Here is a 21755-nt window from a genome sequence, read left to right on the forward strand (position 1 = left end):
CGCCGGACCCCAGAGATGCGTGACACTGTCCGGCGCACCTTCCCCCACCACTGCCGATGCTCCCGGAGGCCGTACCCGGACCCAGGCCTGCCACCTGCTGCCAGGGTTGAGGGGAGGTGGCGCTGCACAAAGAAAATTAGTGCAGCCAACTCCTCCTCCCCAAATAAGGCCCGTGCCTGCACCTCTTGTGGGCACCACCTTCCGCACGGAAGGCGGTCGCGGCTCTGGCTGTGCCAGCGAACAGCCCTACCCTTGGACATGGTTCTGTGGATGGGCAGAAAAGAAAAGGTAAAATAAATAAAGGAGTAAAGGAAATAAATAGCAGGCAATAGAAAGAGAAAAAGTAGCTAAAAAACAAAAAAAAAATAGACAAAAAACAAAAATATAGAAGCAGGAAAATAGTTAGAGAAATAATAAGTAATAAAGATCCAAAAAACTATAAACAAAGGATTGAAAGGATTTTGGGAGGATTGAAAATCAGGCCCCAGAACCATGCAATAGAGTGAAAAACAAGATGGCCGCGCCCATTGCGACCACGTGCGCAAGTTCGCGCGATATTTTCTCCCCCCGAGCAAGCAAGCAAAAAGCAACGCGATCAAGTAAAAGCGGTCGCGAACAGGAAATTTTGACAGCGAACGGGCGCTATCATGCATTGCGCGACCCGGAACAGGAAGTAAGCATCGCGAGAGGACGGGACAAGTGAAAATTAAGATGGCCACGCCCTTGAGCAACCGCAAGGGTAAGTTGACGACACACGATCACGCAAAAAATACCGTGAACAGGCGGGAAAGAAACTTCCGCGTCTTTGCAATATTTCTGGCGTGTTTGCGGAGATTTGTAGCATTTTCGCGATAATTTGCGAAAGTTAATTTCGCAAATTCCGCCCAACCCTAGAAAACATTACATTTGTGCCACAATTCTGGATCCACGGTACAAATCGGCACTGAACACTAAGATATTAATTCCTTTTTCAGAAGTGGATGTTGCCCAGTACAAAACTTGGATAGATGAGGCAGCCAGTGACTTGGAAAATGAGCGGCTGGTAATTAAAGGCCCGCTACTCAAACCCACAACAAGTACTGCAGCAGGGCATCCAGCATCAAGTTCAACTTCAGAGCCTGAGGGCAGTGTGTTTGGCTCAGAGCGGTCCCCAATACTATCGATACAGCAAGATCCGGATCATCAGCCCCAAAATTGGCATGAGATTGGTATTTACAGCAAGGGCTTGCTAGGTCCAGTGCTGATGCAAAGACAAAAGAGGCCCAGAACATTGAGCGGATGGTCCAGGCCTATCTGGATGACCCAACAGAAGTCTACATTGATCAAAACCCATTGCTGTATTGGTATGGGAAAAGGGGCCAATGGACAGTGCTCAGCAGGCTGGCGATAAACTATCTGGCTTGCCCTGTCGCAAGTGTCTCTTCTTAGCATGTTTTCAGTGCTGCTGGTGCCATTGTAACAGTGAAAAGGACCAGTCTCTCGCCCAAAAATGTGGAGAGGTTAACCATGATCAAAATGAATCAGCACTTTATACCACCGAAAAACAAAATATGTGAATCAACGCAGGAAGATCTGGACAGCGACTTAGGTGACGGAAGTAGTGTGTTAGATGATTACCTACTTCTGGTTAAACCACCAGGGTTTGAGGACGAGCTATACTTCCCTGACATTTAGGCTTTGAACGTCTTACTTTCTTTCTTCCTTATTTACTTTTATTTGTGTGTGTCTCTGTCTTTCTGGTTCGAAACTTCAAATCACATCAAGTCCATCACCACCGTCTTGTAGTATTTTTATTGCCATATTGGAGTTGCAGCTCTGTGCATTTAACTTACGTCCACTCCTCCGAGTCCTGCTCCATCCTCCTTACTCGCCCTAAAACCATTTCCCTCATGCAAGATGATGATTGGATGGAGAATAGTACAAGAAAATGTTGCCTCGTCCAGTCCCTCCAAAAGAAGTGGAACATGATGACTACTATAGCTATCCTCCTTTCCGAGCCGAGACAGACTGCCCCTAACTTCAGATGAGAACAAGGAACAGGTAATGATGGCATGCAATGGACGCTGACTCTGAGGGATTGGTGTTTGTGTTGTTGTTGTTTGTTGTGCATGAAGTGAATTCATTGTGTACTATTATTTAATCTATACACTAAAAGTGACTCAAGTCAATGTTTCCCTTCTTGTTGTTTAATAACAAAACTGTACTTCTACTGCAGGCTGATCCATTGCATTTTTGAATATGGAATCTGGACTTACTCGGTACGCTGAGTTGGACAACACCATGATGATGACCACAGTGACATGATATCTTCGCAGTCAGTCAGTAGGATCAGAGATGATTGATGGAATAACTCAGGGCGCTTCATGAGTGCCATAAAAGGTAAGCAAGTCAACAACAACCACAGCAGACCTACATGTCTGTGTAGTGGTGGAATCGAGTCACAAGTGTAGTAGTAGTGGTATGACTGACAGCTGTGCATGCCATTGATTTAGTTACTTACTTTGGAAAATGCTCTGTGGCTGTATATGTGACATGTGTGCTCTGTCTGGCTCAGTCAAAATCTAAGCTAAGTGGAGGTTGGGTGGGCGCCGTGGGCCTGTTCTGTCCTGTTGCTGTTGTAGGTTAATGCTGGAAAAAGACAACAGAGTAGACATGATTTAGCCATGCCGCTCTGAAAGTGTTTGCACTCCTCCGTAATTTATGCTTTTTTTCTCCTTGATTTTTAAATATCCCTTTTGTTTTTCCATCTACACTTACAGGCCAGCCTTTACCCTGTGCTAAACAGAGAAAAACAACTCACACTCACCTACCAATCCACATATGCCAGTCAGGCAGTGGCACCCAAGATTGAAGGATGCAGCACCCATAGAAGGGTGGACCAAGAGGAATGCTGAGATGCAACTCCCTAATTTGACCAGGATAACATACAGTAACACTTTAGTATCAACATTCATCATCTTTTAAATTATTTGATTCATTTTTTCTCTTCAATCATTACAACTGTGTGCTGTTGTTGTTTGCTCTCTGCTTATAATATTATAATTGATCCCTACATCTAGTTTTTTAATTTTGTTTGCTAGCTTTAAAAAGTAAGCTCGGTACAACAGAAGTAAAAATGTATGTAATTTGGGTCTCTCTGAGGGCAGACAGGCATGGCAAATTGCATAATAATTCATACTATACTGATGCCCGGTACTGTCTACTAGTCTAGTTAGTAAGTACTACTTATCATTAACCATCAAGTCATCATCATCATGCATTAATTTCCTTTTTCTCCTTTAACAGATTTAAGGATATGATGGTCGTCTTCCAAAATTGTGTTTTGTTGTTTGTCCATGCGTAGTGTTTTTCTTTGTCAAACCTTTCCCCAAACCCCCCTTCCCAACCATTCATCAAACCCTAACCCTCTTCGCCCGGGCTGTGTGATTTATAATGAGGTGTGCCTAAATTAAATATACACCAATAATTGATCACACGCTTGCTGGGGCGGATGTGGTGAAAGCAACACTGATTCAATTTCAAGGTAGGGCGAGGGTCTTATTCTGCTTGCCCACCCATGCTCCGTATAATTGCAAGTCAATTTTTTGTCCAAAGGAACCTAATCCATCATAATTAATTGCCGGCATCGATTGGATTCATCATCCTCCTACACAGCACTAAAGGTTACGCTTGTGTCAAGTGACTCGACACAACTACAGTTTGTAACTTGTTGTACTAGGCTATCCCCGCCACCATTATATTTTATTTTACTTAAGCATTGCTAATCAGCCTTTTTATTATTGTTTGACATTCTGCTTTTGTATTTTCTTCTACTACTCCTCCCAGAGTCTCTCTCAGGCGACCAACTGTCTCATTTTCCTTTTTTGCAAATGCTGCTGCCAGTGTCTACTACTACCACCACAACCATGGCATCTTGGGAAACCAAACCATCATCGCCATGCAGTCATCACTGTGCCTAAGTTAAACATCAACCACAGGTAAGAGAATAAGTTTGGGGGAGGTATAATTAATAATGGAAATTAATTAATAAATTCACATACCCCTTGAGTCCTCCTGTTGCAGAATGCATAGACTAGGAGGAGAGACTGACAATACTAGTAGGACAAGTCAATCAGTGAGGGGTACTGCATCTATCTGTTTGTGTGTTACAAAATCGGCAGATTATTTAAATCAAACACTGACTGCGGCCCTGCAGCAGCAAGTAAACTGTGTGATGTAAAACAGTAACCCCCACAAAACATTGACATTGAATGTAAAGTGTAAGTATAAATATAATTTAATCCCGTAACAAAAATAAACTATGTAAAAAAATCCCACAACTCCTGACCCACCCCTCTCCCTAACCCCAACCAATGCCCAACAAGAAAAAGTCAAACCAATGTCCGGTGAACAATAACACCCCAACACCCAATTCCCACCCACCAAAAAAAGGAATAAAAAAGGGGAAGTCCAACAGGATCTTTCTTATCAGATTCTGCAGGCTCTGAGTTGCTTGTCCACCAGGACCTTTGCCCGCTCCTCTAGGTGCTCCTCTAGGCGTGCAATTCTGAGGGGCATCCAGTGGTTGAATGCCCTACAATTGCATCCACGGGGGGCAGCAGTGTTGGATGTAGTGCGGTGGTGGGTGACTGCCTGACCGCTGCGCTGTACCACTGGATGGGACTGGGCCTGGCTGGGGCCCAGGGCATTGGAGGAGGCTGCAGCTGTTGCCGCCTCCTTCTCCTCCTCTGCCAGAACCACCAGCCACTGGTATTCAGTTTGTATGGCCTCCAGCTTCCAGCACCGGGCCATGGCGGCCAACTCCTTCATCTTCAGTTTAGATTATCCTTTGGAAGGAGTAGCTGTATCAAGAAGAAGAAAAAGGCTATTATAAAAATATACTCTTAGCAAAACAGTAAGACAAATTAATTCTACACATAGTGGCACAGTAGCAGTAGCAAGCACAGTACATAACATTTGTGGTATGTATCTATCCTCCCACTTCCTCAGCCTCTAACATTTGTGGGAGTTTCAGGCATTATACTAGCACTATGGACTCGAGTATGCAGTACACCAGTCTTCTTCTTCAATCTTGTTTAGCGAAATTACGTAACCTTGTTGTAGCCGGCATGCCAGCTCAGTCAGCTTGCGCCCAAGACAAACATACCCGTGACGCAGACTCATGGTAGTTTTATTTACTACTGTCTGCAGGTGGGGAAGCTGACTACACAATCATCGTACTTTTCTATTACGGGTGTTACTGACCATACTCTGTTATATCAAAGGCAACTGCTCAATTTCACTTTCACCCTTCCCAGACTATATAAAAAAAGGCAGATGATATCTGATACAAATGATCATTGCTTATATATGGGACGAAATGTGGTACTTTGTTTTGATTGATTGTGTAAAAAATAACATGCAGCTGCTAGGCCACCCATGGCAGGCTGACACAGTCGAAAATAAATTAACATAGGTAGGGAGTGGGACTCGGAGTCGGAGGGAGGCGCTTGATAACAACATACATACACAATATATATGTTGTGCTTGCAAACTACTGTGAGTCAAGAGTGTATTCTGAAAATACAACTTTGTTCTATTATCCTTGGCTTTGCTATTTTGACGTGGTTTCTTTTACATTCTCTTCAAAGTAAGACTCTTTATCCAGTGACAGTCTCCACCTATGCTATCTATGATGAATACCATCCAGGCATCCATCGATTAAAAAAAAACATATTTATCATTCTTCTTAATCGCTCAACAAACCTTAGTTTGTTTCAACAACAACAAACATGTATTCTTTTTTGTTTTTTAAACCACCACCCATTCGGCCTTTTTTGCTTGCTTGCCTTGGCTTTGAGTTTGACCCATGAAACACCCCAGATGATTCTTGCTATCCACCTATACAGTTTCACCCACCCAAGCAGGCATTTTTTCTTTTACCTTCCACCCATCCTTCAACCTCCCATGCATCTGATTCCTTCCTATCAGCCACCTATGCATGCATATCCTTCTCTGCCAGTCATAAGTATTACATCTCGCCCATCCTGTCTTCTTCCACCCTTCTTGTTCAACCCATCCATCAAGGTCATCTGATCTGACTCTTAGTCTTCTCCATAAAACTTTCACAGCTGAGTTGAAGTTAGATAGAAGAAGCATTAGTTACTCAACTCCTCCCGCTAGTGCTATTGCTAATGCTAAGTAAAGGGTGTCTTCTTCAACCGTTGTTCACAACATCTTAGTCTCTCTCAACAGTACAGTGTACACCCTTGCAGCGAGTGTAATGTCAATAGGTAAGAAATATAACTTACCACCGCCCGCCACTGCTGCTGGCTTACCCCCTGCAGCTTCCGCATCTTCTTCTCTCTCCTTACTGGCCGCGTCGCCTACGCCGCTGGCTCCGTCACTGGTGGTCGGTATGCCTAGAAAAAACATTACGCATTTTTTAGATGACATATACACCTCCCCCTATTTATTCTTTTTCACTAGCAAGATTGAAAAAAAAGTTAATACATACATATATAACATACATCACTAGTACAAATCAGGTACTAGAGTAGAATAGACTAGCAGTAGTATGTCCTATCCTATCAAAAGTAGTAAAATATCTGGTTGGACATTTTGTTGGTGGGAATTGTCGAAAAGCCTCAAGATTAAGAAGACTAGAAAAGGACAACCCAAATGACTGGACTCAGTGGCTATTGGTGAATCTGAGTTTTGAGACCTTTTAAATAAAGAGTGGCCAACTGGAAAAGCTTAGCTACAGACAGACTAATAGTAGTAGTACAGAGAGTCATAGCAGAGGAAGTTAGAGGCAGGGATAACAAGAATTTAGAAACAGATATTCTAGATTAGAGAAGAATTGGTAAAAAATAGAATTAGGAAACGGAAATAATAGTTAGGGAAAAATAAGGTGCATTAAAAGTTAGGGAAGTATAATTAATAATATTAACAACAGGAGGACCTACTGCGGCCAGCAGCAGAGCCCTCGATACAGGAGTGGTCCTGTCTGGCATCTTGTGCAGCTGCTCCCCCCGACTCCAACGACCCTGTTTTCTTGCCCCTGGATGCTGATCATGAAAGATATAAGACAGAAAGAGACAAACATTGATGATTGGTGTGAAACAAATAAAATATTTTAAAAAACGCTCCAAAAAATATTTATGGAAACAACAATTGCAATAAAATTTACCTATCTAATCTGGTCGACTAGTTGTATCGCGGGATTCGAGGACAGTCTACTTTTTATTTATGAACACTAATCCAGTGTTCCATTCTGATTCCAGAAAACGAACTAGGCCTAAGTACCACCTGACCTAGCCCACCTGTTCCAGACGGGCCAATTGTTCACTAAGTCTGCATTTCCATTTATTTTAATCCTCAAAAATGCATAGATGGAGGACACATGCATACATTTTTGCATACACCAAAATGTTGGTTGATTGCTGTTGATGTTCTGCTAGTGCTTCTAAGCCTATTACCACTCACTAAACAAACTACAAAAGGTTCTACTAAGGACTGGGGTAAGCAGCATTCAGCAGCACGTGGCGTAACAGAGGATGCGTCACGCAGACCGCTAAACAATTACCAACTAATACTAATAAGTAACTAAACCTATCAATCCACCACTATCTCTTAGTGACAGGAGGACAAAGGAAGGACTAGAGTCTCTCTAGCATTAACTAACTTAAGTTCTCTAAAGTGAACTCTTACATAATCAGCCCAAGTGAGCACAAAGTTGCAAACAAGTAAGATTAGTAGCACCGAGCACCTGTGGAATAACAACCACAGAAGATTTTTAAACGTAATTTACCTGCTATGGAAGCAGCCGCATTCTTGCTATTCGGAAAAAAATGATATTCGAAATATATAACACAGAGCAGAAAAACAAAAAAGAGTAATATTAAATAGCTACTCACCAAGTCCCGTGACCTCAACTCCTAGCAGGTCCAGCAGGTCCTGCTCCCGGTCCAGGATATCGGACCACCGGTGCATAAGCTTGTTAGGGGTGCGCCGGACCCCAGAGCAGTGAAACACTGCCCAGTGCACCCTTCTCCACCACTGGTGAAGCTCCCGGAGCCCGTACCCGGACCCAGGCCTGGCCTGCTACCAGGGTTAAGGGGAGGTGGCGTTGAACAAAAAAACAATTGCGGCCACCTCCACCTCTCTAAATAAGGACCGTGCCTGCACGCCTTTTGGGCGCCGCCTTCCGCAAGGAAGGCGGTCAGGGCTCTGGCTACGCGCATTGCCCTTTGCCATGGTTCTGGTACTCGGGGGGCAGAAAAGAAAATGTAGGAATTAAAAAAGTTAGTAAAAGAATTGAAAAAAGCAAGTAATAGAAAAAGAGTGAAAAAGTACTGAAGAACACACAAAAAGTAGAAAAAAACTCAAAATATAGAATCAGGAAAATAGAGAGATAGATAATAAATAAAAAAGATCAAAAAAAAGTTTCCACAAACAAAGGATTGACAAGATAGAAGGAGGATAGAAAAGCAGGCCCAGAACCATAGCAAACAAGTGAAAAACAAGATGGCCGCACCCGTTTAGAGGTGAACAATTTAGAATAACCTGTTCCATGAGGTATTGTCCCTTATTTTGCACACCTGGATTTGCCCACTGGACAGTTTTAAATGCAGACTTTCGATCGTGCAGGACTTTCAATAAGAATTTTTTTTTAGCAGAATAACAAAAGACATTGAATATCAATCAAAGGTAGGAGACAACGCAATCTTTAAAGCACCATAACTTTTGCAGATAGTTACTCTTTTACACTGTGAATAAGAGGACAGAAGATTAAAGTACTCTAGTGCTGTATCATAAATAAGAACATTATATATGCTGATGCAGGTATATCAAAAGGAATAATTTCTTCAAGTAACCCCCAAAGCATCACCCCATAAACAGCAAAATGCTGAATACTTTGGAAATGGCTAAAGACATCAGCATACCACGAGCCCATTACATTTTTTGAGACAGTAAGTAACACATGATAAAGTGCTCTCAAGAACACCATTAAACAGTTCATTATTAAATGGCATCAGTAGGTAAAATTCAGTGGGGCAAGGCTGCAGGTAGTGTCCGAGGAGGGAGCGTCATCATCGAAGTGCTGCTGGATGAAGTTGCATTGAAGATTTCTTCATTCAAAAGTAGTCACTTTTTAGAAATCGAAAATCTCCATTGGGATAAGTTGGAGGCTGTGGCCAATGAGAGTTCCATGTGGGCGGATATCCCTTTGATTAAGAATCGCTGAAAAGAACATAGCAGGAGTTGCCACAAAGTCAGGCTGACCAACGATTGGCCTTGGGTGCATGGATGAGCAGGTTAGTCTCAGTGTTTTTCCAATTCTCAGAGCAGTTTTTAGCCAAGTTTTCGATTTTAGCTATCTGGACACCATTAGCATCACCCCCAAGGGGCCAGGACTTGAAAGCACCATTTAGGAGTTAGGACTCACTCAGACTACGTCCAGGTGCAGGTTCAACATGGTTAGATCCTTTTCTGTCCCTAATAGTTCTGGTCAGGAGGCCAGCCAACTAACCTTAGGAGTCCTCGGTAGTCCTGGGTTTGAGAAGTGAAACAGGTAAAGTAGAAGGACAGGTCTCCGAGGTTCAATGCAGGCTCTGGCAGTAAAGTACTCCTTCCAGGTGCAGTAAGGCAGTTTTGTGAAGTACACAGCAGGCTACAGCAGCAAGATGTCCTATGAAATTCCTTCTGCAGGTCCAGAAAGTGAACTGAAGAGTGGGGCTAAGGGTTTACTTGTTATACCTGTTGCCTTCTTTGAAATAGGAGAAGTTCATCAAAAATGACCTTGAAGTGCTTGAAGTTTCCTCTCACTCCTGCCCTGGCAACAAGCTGGCTGTGTAAACAATGCAGGAGTAAAAATGTGTTTGTGTGAAGGCAGGGCATTGCCTATTCAGTTATAAGTGGGGCTGCACCAAGCTCCCACCCATCCTGCTACTTGATGGCCTATTCAGGCACACCTACTTTCATATTGCGCAGCTATCTGGGTGGAATAAACAAAATCCAACTGCCAACTACACCTAATCATGTGACCCAGGGAAAGGCTGCAGGTACCAGATAGGGAAGGAAAATGCCAACTTTATAAAAGTGGCTTATATCAACACAAAAACATGATGAACAGAATGCTGAACATTGTCAATCATCCACTCCCAGTTAGAGAGCTGGGTGCACCATGCCTTCCCAGTTTGGATCCAGCCATATTCAAATCAGTCTTGACTCTACTCAACAATGGGAAAGGTTCAGCTCTAACTGCCAGGCCTGGTCCCTCCTGGACCGGAAAACAAGCATCCTGAACTGGTTTTGGCGTATCACCCCTCATCAGCCAGGCTAGCTTGCATCCAGTGGCATAGCGAGCACAGAACCCACCTCTGGGCATACCATTCCCACTAAGGGCCACTTCTAGCATCAAAAAAAGATGATGGACAGAATCCTGAACATTGTCAAACATACACCCCTAGTCAGAGATCTGGGTTAAATCCATCATTTTTTTTGCAGGAGACAGCGTTTACAAATCAGTCATTACATCGCAGTTCCTTTACAATGCGGTTGTTACAACGACCGCTTTGTTAGAACATGATGCCTTTACAATCCAAGTCATTAGATTAACTTGCTGTAGGAGGCCCTCTAACATAAGGAATAGTATGATTTACTATTCCAACACCTTCCCTACTGTTTCTGGAATGGAGATGGAATGGTAAATTATACTATTCCTAAGTCCAGCGTGCCTCCTTCAGCAAATCGATCTAATGACTTGCGTTGTAACGGTATTGCACTCTAACAACGCGGTTGTCGTAACAACCGCTTTGTAAAGGAATGCGATGCGATAGCATGCAATATAACATGTATTCTTTTATTGCTCGGCATCCCACCCCAGTTTGAATCCAGCAATATACAAATCAGGGAGGACCTGGTTTGGAAGTTCGGGCTAGACAGTTCCCATGAGGAGAAGGGTCAAGACTGATTTGCAAATTGCTGGGTCTAAACTGGGGTGGCAATGTGAGCAAAAGAACAATGAATTTAATCCAAATCTGTGACCGGGGTGAATGTTTGATTTGTACAGCATTCCGTCCATCATTTGTTTACACAGCATTTTTTGCCTAAAGTAGGGTGGGTATGCCCAGACATGAGTCCCATGCTCACTGCGCCACTGGATTCAAGCTATCCAGGCTGATGAGGGGTAGATACCCCGAAACCGGTCCAGAATAGTTGGTTCCAGTCCAGGGGGAACGTGGCTTGGCAGTTCGGGCTGGACTGTTCCCATGGGGAGCATGGTCACGAGGGATTTGCATATGGCTGGGTCCAAACTGGGGTGACAGGGGGGAGCAAAAGAATGATGGACTTAACACAGATCTGTGACTGTGGATAAATGTTGATTTGTTCAGCATTTTGACAGTTTTTTGCACAGCAATATTCTGAAAGTGGCATTTCCAAGATTGAACTTAAAATCAGACTTTACCATTAAAGAGAATGTTTAATTACAATTTCTCAGATACCAAACAAAAAATGTTTATCAGTTCCCTGTCAACAGTTAGTACTCATTAAATGTAATGAGGCAACACAATGTTATTCTTTGAGAGAGATGGCCTCACCGTAGTGAAAAGCAAATGTAGGAGTTTTTTACTACAGGACATGTAAAACTTAACAGTACATGTCCAACCTTTTAATTGTAAGGCACCCTGCCCTATGGGCTACCTAGTGCTTACCTATTGGTGAGAGTTTATAGCTGACCGAGGAGGTTATATTGCCAAGTCAAATTGGCAGTTTAAAACTACATGCAGGCTGCAATAGCAGGCATAGGACATGTTTTAAGGGGCTACTTAAGTGAGAGGCATAATATGTGCTGCAGGCCCACTTGTATCATTTAATTTGCAGACCCTTGGTATATGGTTTACCACTTTATTAGGGACCTCATAATTAAACTAAATATGCCAATCTGGTAAAAGTCAACTTTACAATTTTTTAAGGAGTGAATACAATCACTTTCTCATTGGTTAGCAGGGATGAATTCCACAGAGTCCTAAAACCAAATGAATTCAGCAACATAGGAGGGGAGAGAAAGAACACAACTTTTTCGGTGTCCCTGTAGAGAAGGCAGGTCCACCACAACCCCCCTCAAGCCAAAATGTATGGGAGAGTAATCAATACATTGATGAGCTTTCTTGCTTAGGCAATAGAACATGAACAATGACCCTATACTGCAGAGGCTGTTGCCAATTCTATGCCCCTGTAAATTCAGTGAGTTCCCTTTGTCTACACCATCCTGAGCCACTGAACTCACCCATGGGAAACTCTTCTCCTCACCTGAAGACCCCATCTGTGCAGCACCTATCCTTAACTTGCTCACAGATGCATCCAAGTAGGGAGACAGCACCACCATGGTCAACAAATTGATGTTGCCCATTCCACCCCTTAGACTTCAGTCCCAACTAAAGGAAAAGTCTGCCCATAAGGACAGCAACTAGCAGAGGCCACTGACAGCTGACAGTGTCAATAGCCAGGCACCCGGCCATCCAGGGTTGCCTGACCTCTGAGGTTTTATCAGAGTGGGAGGCAACTTCCCTGGCTGTTAGGTACCATACTTCCACTCTACCCCCACCTGTCCATGGATGGTATCCTGAGACTGCATTTTCGGTCCGGGATCTGTTCCCTGAGCCATTCAGAGGTAAGGGGTGAATCATCCCTCATTCTGCCCTTACATCTGGGCTCCTATATCCTCCGCTTGGGAGTGGTACTCCCTGAAAATTGAACTATCAGGGAGTCCTGGGTGTCAGTCCCTCCCTCCCACCTCTCCTGACACTGGGGGCAACACATTCCCCAGAATGCAGTTTATGGGCACCTGGGAATTTCCTTTAACCATCCTCTGGGTCACCTCCCCACCCCACTCCAGGGATACCAGGGCGATGTGGTGAAAAAATTCCTAACCCTGGATCAGAGTTACCCTACACACTTAGTTGGTGTAATGCTCTAGAGAAACCAGACTTTTCACTACTATGGTCCGGCTAGCCCTGGTGTCCCGCAAAGCAGTCACAGTGATCCCATTCAACGTCACCTGGTGGAAGTGATGACTCCCACCCTTAGGAATAACAATTCTACCCTCTTAGTTTACCTCCCAACTAAGAGAGATTAGGCAATGGTCTGTTTCCTACCTCTTGGGACTATTTACCCCTCAGGCTATACTGGCCATCCCAGTAGTGTTCCCACCAGTGGGTACTTTGGACAGAATCACCCTGCTTTTTTCCTAGCTGAGAACAACCAAAGCAGTGGGGTTGGAAATGGGCAACCTAGGCCACTTCCCACTAGAAACAGCCCCTGTTTTCTCAGAAGGGGCTTGGGAAACCATTTCCTGACCTTAGTCTGAGGCTTGTGTGTATCTCCGATGACCTACCCCTCACTCTGTTTTGGAGGACCTGAGCAACCATTCATGGGGGTCACTCCCAGGTACCTTCTTGTGGACCCTGACTCTGATTCAGCAATCCAAATCCTTAGCAAGCTCTCTGGGGTCATAGTGCTTACGATCCACAAGGTGTTAGTACAAATCTGTAAAGTTAAGACTAAATATGTACTCTCTACAATCAACTTGTAAAGACCCTTGCAATCACTCACTTCACTTTCCCTCCCCCACCATCCAGTTCCTTGCAAAAATGACCAACACAATCCATCGAAATCTATTGGGCAATTTCTGGCTGTACTTGAACGTCTGCCTATACCTCTCTTGGGTGAACTCATATTTCCTGGTCAGGGTCTTCTTTTTGAGAGGATACTTCATCCTATTTCCTTTCCCTAAAGATACCAAGGCATCCCTCCCCTCATGAGGAATGGACCTTCAGAGGACAGCCTCTAATCATCTCCAAAGACCCTATGTATCTCTAGGGCAACCTCATAGGCCTCAAACCAGTTGTCTATATTATCTCCCACAACAACGTTAGGCCCTATATCCTTTTGGGGTGTGGGCTCTCTTTTCTCCAGTGGACACAAGGGTAATGCTGCCACCGTTGCTGCTGGTTTCTAGAAAATTCCCCTTGAAGTGTTTGAGGTTTCCTGACTCCCCTACCCAGGCTCCAAGCTGGCTGCATGAACAATGCAAGAGAGACAAGTCCTTTGTGTGAAGGCAGGGCAAAGCTTATTTAGTTGCATCTGTGGCTGTTTCCAGATCCATCCCCATACTGTCAGTTGATGGCCCATCCAGGCACACCTAATCCCTCTATTTTGTGACTGTATGGGAGTATTAAACATTGTCCAACTGCCAACTACACCCAGTCATGTGAGCCAGAAACAGGCTGCAGGTAATAATTAGTTTGGGCAGGAATATGCCAACTTTCTAAAAGTTAGTCAGTTAATGGTGCCTACAAGGGATTTACTTTTTAGGCAGGTGGGTTTCAATTTCTCATTTATTTCAGATGTCTCATCGTCAAATGGCAAATCAATTCAAGCAATATATGCATCTATGTATCTGTTGAAATAAATACAGTTAGCCAGGTGTATTTCTTCTGTTTGATTTTATGTCAAAACACAAAATATATTGTAAGGGTTTAAAGCAAAATCCTCATCTAACATAGACAACAGATATTATGATTATTATAAATGAAAGTCAACTAGTCATCAATGTCCCAATACTCACTTCATTTAACATCACAAAGTGAGACTATCCTACAGATAGGAACTACATCTCTGAATTAATTAGAACAACAACTAAAAGGAAAGTGAGTGAAGCATTGGCGTTTCAGTCTCTGTCTTACTGTAGCAGAACGGTGCACGAGACCGTTAGTAGACATTGTGGTGACTGATGTGGAAAGGAGTAACTTCCACATATTTTCCTAGGAGAGGATAAGTAATATTTAATTGAATATATGCCATACTTCAGACAAAAAGAAATTATTGCATCATTATAAATTTTGACTCACTGACTAAGGGTCTTGGATATTTTAACAAATTATGTGTCCTGAAGATGGTCTCACAGATTATTTCCAACAGAGACCAAAACGCCGACGCGCGTTTTTAGGAAAGCGCATAAGTTTAGATTTACTGTTCCTAACTCCACTTTTAACTACAATCAAAATCTGTATTTTGTCAAGGTACGTGGAGTTGGGTGTTGAAGATTTATACTTACCTTTAGATATTTTGAGTTTGATATTTTGACCTCTATATTTGCATTCCTTGATATTTTAGCTTCGATATGCAGGAGGCAGTGGCGGTTTCTTCGCTTGCGCAGGGAAACATCGCCCCCTGCCTGCTGCGATATGCGCAGAACAAAATAAAATGGCAATGAAAAGATTTTGTTGCCCTTTTTTCAATTTTTACCTAGCTGCACGCTGTAGTAGCCAGCCTGCTCCGAGCTCAGAGACATAGAGGGTGTGTCCTCTACTGCCGATTGGCAGCAGAAGACAGGAGCAGTCGTAGGCTGGATGATCCAAAGTGCACATGTCACTTTGGACGGCTGTCTTTCGCCATCCAAAGTGACCTGTGCACTTTGAAGCTCCACACCTAGCTGTCTTAGATAGCTGGGTGGAGACCAAGCACAGGCCTAAAAGGCCTGAAGGAGCATCCAGCCAGGATGCTCCATCCAATCCTGGTGCCGCAGGTCAGCGCCGTGTTTGGTTAAGCAAGTCTGCTGGTCCCATGCTGCAGGAAAGTCGAAGATCATGTCTGTAGTGAAGAGCGTGGTCAGGTAAGTGTTTTTTTAATGTATGTTTTGTGTTTAGTGTAGTATGTTTTGTGTTCCCAGCAGGTGTTTTCCCGCCTCACCACTCTCGGTAGCTGGCAGCTGCCACTGGCAGGAGGCTTCCCATGTATTCATCTCATTCCTAAATGGGAAAAAAGATTGGGGCAGTCCTCATGGATAAGGATCTGTTCTTCCAAATCCTAGGGACACAGATGGAAAATGCCCCTTGCCTTGTTTATGTTCTTCTTTATTGCACTTCTGTATCTGGCCCTGAACGCCCCTTGAGTGCCTGTGCTAGATCAGCAGTCTTTGGCACACACTTATTGAGTCACGGAAGTACTTGAGGCTGTCTGGTAGAGAATGTACAACCGCTATCAGCTCATTGAGAGATCATTAAAAATGTTATTAATGGGTTGACCAGCCCTGGTGTGCACATCATGAAGTCCATGTGCAAGCACACCTGTCCAGACTACTGTCATGCATGGGTGTTCCCTAAGGCGAATAATGGAGTATGTATACTCCTGTCAGAATTTATATTGATGTCGAAAATAACACATGTAATCAAATCAGTAGAGAATATTTGTGCTTCACTCTAATAGATATTACATGAGAAATGCAATATTACACTATTTTCCTTAGGAATTGTATTTTTTTTCCTGAAATGCTATTACTTACCCGGGCTTCCCATGGACCCACCACCTCCATGGATATAAATCACTGCTCTCCTTCGTGTAGTTGATGACTTTTTTGGAACATATAACCAAACCGGAACTTTATTAAATATTTCCTCAGTCACTGTAACATTTTCATCTGACTTTGGTTGAGCCTTTCCAGAAGATATGAGGATAGCCATAATGTCCACGTACTGTGATATCCCAGTCATCTCAGAAAATTCAACCTAGGGAGAAAATAATTGTAATCTTGAAGTAAATCAATATTATGCAACAAATACAATAACGTGAATTGTAATAGTTTAACATATGTACAAGACAAGTTTTATGATGACGTATTAGGATTTTCCCAATAGAATAACAATGTTACTGTTTTTTTAGTTCCATACATGAATTTTTAGAGTTTTATCATTATTCACATACAAAGCTGCCTGCGGTAAGTACACCTCAGCCTATTTGTTGGTTTATTGGTGGATTTTATTTTGTTCAAAAACAAATATAGAAACACAAATGGAAATATCTAAATATTAATTTTAATGGGAAGAATGGAGCTTTTGTAAATTCGGTGTTTAATTCTAGAATGTTGAATCGCATGTTCTCTTTTGCTTCTAATACATTCTCTCTTTTGGTCAGTACTTTAATTGAGGACACACATCATCCATATTAAATGTGTTGTTGTACTTACACTGCTTCCATCAAACTAATGATATCAACTTAATTTTTAGCCTCCAATTTCAAATTAATTTAAATTTAATTTTGCCTCTCTATTGATATATACAGTATTAATCTACTAATAATATTTAATTTTCAACATAGTCACGAACCTCTGAGTAGACGTCGTGGACCACCAGTGAAGATCCGCTGAAATCAAATGTACAGGTGCTAACATGTGAAAAAGGAGCATGGTGCTTGAAATTAACATTATAACATCAATGTTCTTAAATATTCATCTATAAGTTTCTCTTACATGTCCACAAATACAAAAACAGCACAAAATGTGCACCGTATAGACCACGTTGATGAAGTATGTCTTGAACAACTTCAGAGATGTGTGTGGTTCCCACAGATATTTATGCTAGTAGAAGGGGTTATACTGGAGGAAACCTTTGTCAGACAAGCTCAGCACTGAGGCACATCATGAGTTGGCTGTTGTTAACTCACCTGCATTCACAAGGTGAAGGAACAACAACACAATTTTACTGGCCCAAAAATCTAGCAGGTAAAATGATCACCTTGCAGGCGATTCCTTTTACCTGCCCCCGCCCCCCTCGCTTGAACCTCAGGAAAACACAGTTACAGCAAGTGATATGTGCAGATACACTGGCCCGAAATTCTAATCTCAGCTACCCAGAATCTCTGCACATATGTTCACCTAAATCCTATTCAGGCCTAAATTGGAATCACATTTTTGGTGGGATTGAAACAGAGTGTAGGGGAAATATGCCATCCTTCTCGTGATGGGTAAACATCTGGAGCGACCCCCCTAGCAATAACATAGACACCACGTGGAACACATACTTCCATACATTCAGCTGTTGCAGGAATATCACCGGATATTACATACACCATCATGTATTAAAAAGAGCTTTGACCAAAATTGCATTTCCGTTTCAGGAGCTGAGATTTTGTCCTGCATGACAAAAAACCCTTGGCTTAAAGCTTCAAGCTTACTAACCAAAAGTAAAATAAAAAAAAGTTGCATAAAAGTAAAGCTCTATATCCGTACGATAAATGTTATAATTTCTGAGCAGAATTTTATTTGGTAATTCAATTACTACTCACTGACAGTAATACAATTACAATTGAACAGCGGCGGCTCCTCCGCTAAGGTGGAGGAGCGTCGCCCCCACTGCTCTCTCAGCGGTGTAGACAAGGAAAACTAAAATGATAATAACACAAAGTTATAAAAATTTAAATTCTAGTATGGACTATGGATCCAGGTTAACGGGGGGCGGGACTGGGGTTCACAGCGAGGAGGAGTGGTTGGTACACTATAAGTGGCCAAACAGACATGCGCAATTAGCATTTCTCCACCTGGCTGTGTTGCATAGCTGGTTTGGAGAACTGTCCCAGTCTCCCAGATGCTGGCAGAGCACCCAAACAGGCCTCTCAGACCAATCACGACGCTGCTGTCATGCTAGTGACACAACAAACTAATGATGGACGGAATGCTGACAATGCAGACATTCTCCCCCAGTCAAGAGATCTGGGTTAAATCCATCGTTCTTTTGCCCACTACGCCACCCCAGTTTAGACATGGCCATATGCAAATCAGTCTTGACCCTGTGCCTCATGGGAACAGTCCAGCCCGAACTGCCAAGCCATGTCTTCCCTGGACCGGAATCAAGCATCCTAGGACCGGTTTCTGGCTATCAGCCGTCATCAGCCAGGATAGCTTGACTCCAGTGGCGTAGTGAGCACGGGTCCCACGTCTGGGAATACCCATCCCACTTAGGGCGAAAAGCGTTACAACAAACAAATGATGGACGGAATGCTGACAATGCAGACATTCTCCCCCAGTCAAGAGATCTGGGTTAAATCCATCGTTCTTTTGCCCACTACGCCACCCCAGTTTAGATATGGCCATATGCAAATCAGTCTTGACCCTGTGCCTCATGGGAACAGTCCAGCCCAAACTGCCAAGCCATGTCTTCCCTGGACCGGAATCAAGGATCCTAGGACCGGTTTCTGGCTATCAGCCGTCATCAGCCAGGATAGCTTGACTCCAGTGGCGTAGTGAGCACGGGTCCCACGTCTGGGAATACCCATCCCACTTAGGGCGAAAAGCGTTACAACAAACAAATGATGGACGGAATGCTGACAATGCAGACATTCTCCCCCAGTCAAGAGATCTGGGTTAAATCCATCGTTCTTTTTCCCACTACGCCACCCCAGTTTAGACATGGCCATATGCAAATCAGTCTTGACCCTGTGCCTCATGGGAACAGTCCAGCCCGAACTGCCAAGCCATGTCTTCCCTGGACCGGAATCAAGCATCCTAGGACCGGTTTCTGGCTATCAGCCGTCATCAGCCAGGATAGCTTGACTCCAGTGGTGTAGTGAGCACGGGTCCCACGTCTGGGAATACCCATCCCACTTAGGGCGAAAAGCGTTACAACAAACAAATGATGGACGGAATGCTGACAATGCAGGACAGCAGCGTTCTGATTACTATGGGGAGTCTGGGAGCCTGCGTGCTCCCACGCTGGCAGGAGTCAGGAAGAGAAGAGGATGGAGGCGAGGTGGCGGCTGTTCACAGGTAAGTGATTTTTTTTTTCAACACCCCTATCCAACCACCATGTTCCATAGCAGCCGCCGCTGCAATTGAAAGCAACACATTAACAACTGGTTGTAATTTTACCACCATAAGTGACAGGGTGGGGTGACGTTTATTGCAATGCAGCTGTTTCATCATCTGGAATCATTGGTATTTATGTCATAATAATGCCTCAAAGATGATCCTTGGATTCACAACAATAAATCCCTGGCTGAGTACTGGCAATGTGGCAAAGAGCAGTCCAGACTTTACTGGAGGAACATATGTTAAGCATTTTAAAGTACCATTATGATTCATACATAATGGAGACGATTCAGTAGAAATTCAAAACCAATTTATAAAAATAGAGCCTTTTTTTATATGAATTCAAATACCAAAGTGAACCTTTTAACATGCACATAAATAGAGGTATGAATTTTCAAAACATGGAAAATAGGGGAATTTCACAGCTGCCATTTAACATTGTGGTCAATGGCAAAAACTACTAGTAAAAGTCGATTTCTTAGCAGGGGAGAGGTGGTGGGGGTCCCAGGACCAGGTCACAGCATTCAGTTCAATTTTAACTGGCCCCTGGAGCCCAGATGCATTGGTGTCCTGGATGTCATTTCTACCAAATGGGACCTGAGGTAAAGCTGTATTTCCCACAGAGCAATTGCCAGAAAGGGGTCACAAAAGCAGGGTCATTGCCTATGTCAATCGCAGGTGTTTTGGAATACCCTCTTAATGTAGCATTGCGTTAAGTGGTTGGTTACCGGACTGGGGAACAACAAGCCTTGGTAGTGGTAAAAGTAACATAAAGTTACTTCAATGTCCAGAGGTCCAGGATAGTGCGGTAGTAGGTTGAAATGTTGGTGAAAGGCAGACTACGACTCCCTTAATGCACTACAGCATTTCACTTTATGCCATCACTCTGAGGGCCCGATAGCCACAGATTCTTTGGTTCCTGAGTGTTTTTTTACCTGTGCTTTGCAGGGTCTAGTCCCAACTGCCCGGGGGAGTCTGAGGGTGCTTCTGGCTTCTACACGGATCTCTCTGCCAGGGAGTGTCAAGTTTTCACCAATGACACCAATGACAATGAAATGAAATGAATGAAATGAAATGAAATCAGACTTATACCGCGCAACTTAGCCCAATGGTTAAGTTGATCACACAGTTCCAATCAATGTTGCCACAGGCTCAGAGTATCTTTCCTTTTGTTTGTGCAAGCCTTGTTGTCAGTGAAAATGTTCTGGTGCCATGGGGGCTCCTTAAATACTGGATTTAAGGGAGGTAGGGGTAAGGGTGCTAGTAGCCAATGGTCAGCTAGTCCATTAAAGCTAATCTGCCCCTCAGGTGTCCACATGTGGTAGTGTAGGTCACATTTTCTACCCAGAGCCCACTATTTCTGCCCTCCTAAAGAAGGCAGAAATCAACTTTAAATGTGCAGATCAGGCTGCCCACTCTGAATTTGTGAGGCCAGCCTTCTTGGAGGTAAATACTTCATTGCACACCTATTTTCCCACCTGGGGTCCAAGTACGCTGGGGCAAGGGGAAGGATATGTTCTCCTCAGGGGGCCAGACCAGATGTCGGCGGCAGTGCAGTCTTTGAAGCTCACCACTCTGATGTGCCACTTCACCAGCCCTCTTGGGAGGAAGGAGGCATGTCCTCCTTCCTGTTCAAACCTTTGTTCTGACTCCTGGGAGTGCGCACAAGGCCTGGCAAGAGGTCAGAAGCCTTTTTGGTGGCCGCTGGGATGGGAAATCCTGGGCCTGCCAGCCAAATCACGTCAGTTAGGGTAAACAGGTGGGCCACACCTGGATAGCCACCTGGGTGTATGCCAGCTTTTCTGTGACACCAGATTTATGTCAGAGGACAGACATCAAACTCACCATATTTAGTTGGTACCATGAGTGACCTAGCAATCTGTGTCTGCCTGGGTTCAAGTCCCATGTTATCCTATGGACCACCTATTACTTACACTTTGCTTTTATGGTAAAGTGACTATAGAGATATGTAATCTTGCACTTACATGTCTACGATCCTAAAACACTGCATGCTGCCTCCTGGATGCAAGCGACCTTTCATACAGGTGACTGGCATATACTTAAAAGCAGTGCTGAGACCCTCTCACGCATGGTGAGGAGAAAGTCGAAATGGAGCAGTGAACACTGT

At 43.7% G+C, this 21755-nt stretch overlaps 1 protein-coding gene across 1 annotated transcript in view; it reads right to left on the reverse strand.

Moving 5' to 3' along the window:
* The window catches only part of LOC146785615 (arylacetamide deacetylase-like), a 398643-nt gene that overhangs the window by 243617 nt on the left and 133271 nt on the right, over window positions 1–21755 (reverse strand). Inside the window, exon 2 of the mRNA XM_085634877.1 lies at window positions 16331–16553. Coding sequence (XP_085491003.1) covers window positions 16331–16553 — 223 coding nt within the window. The remainder of the gene's footprint in view (window positions 1–16330; window positions 16554–21755) is intronic.

Source organism: Triturus cristatus, chromosome 11, assembly GCF_964204655.1.
Source record: "Triturus cristatus chromosome 11, aTriCri1.1, whole genome shotgun sequence".
NCBI lineage: Eukaryota > Metazoa > Chordata > Amphibia > Caudata > Salamandridae > Triturus > Triturus cristatus.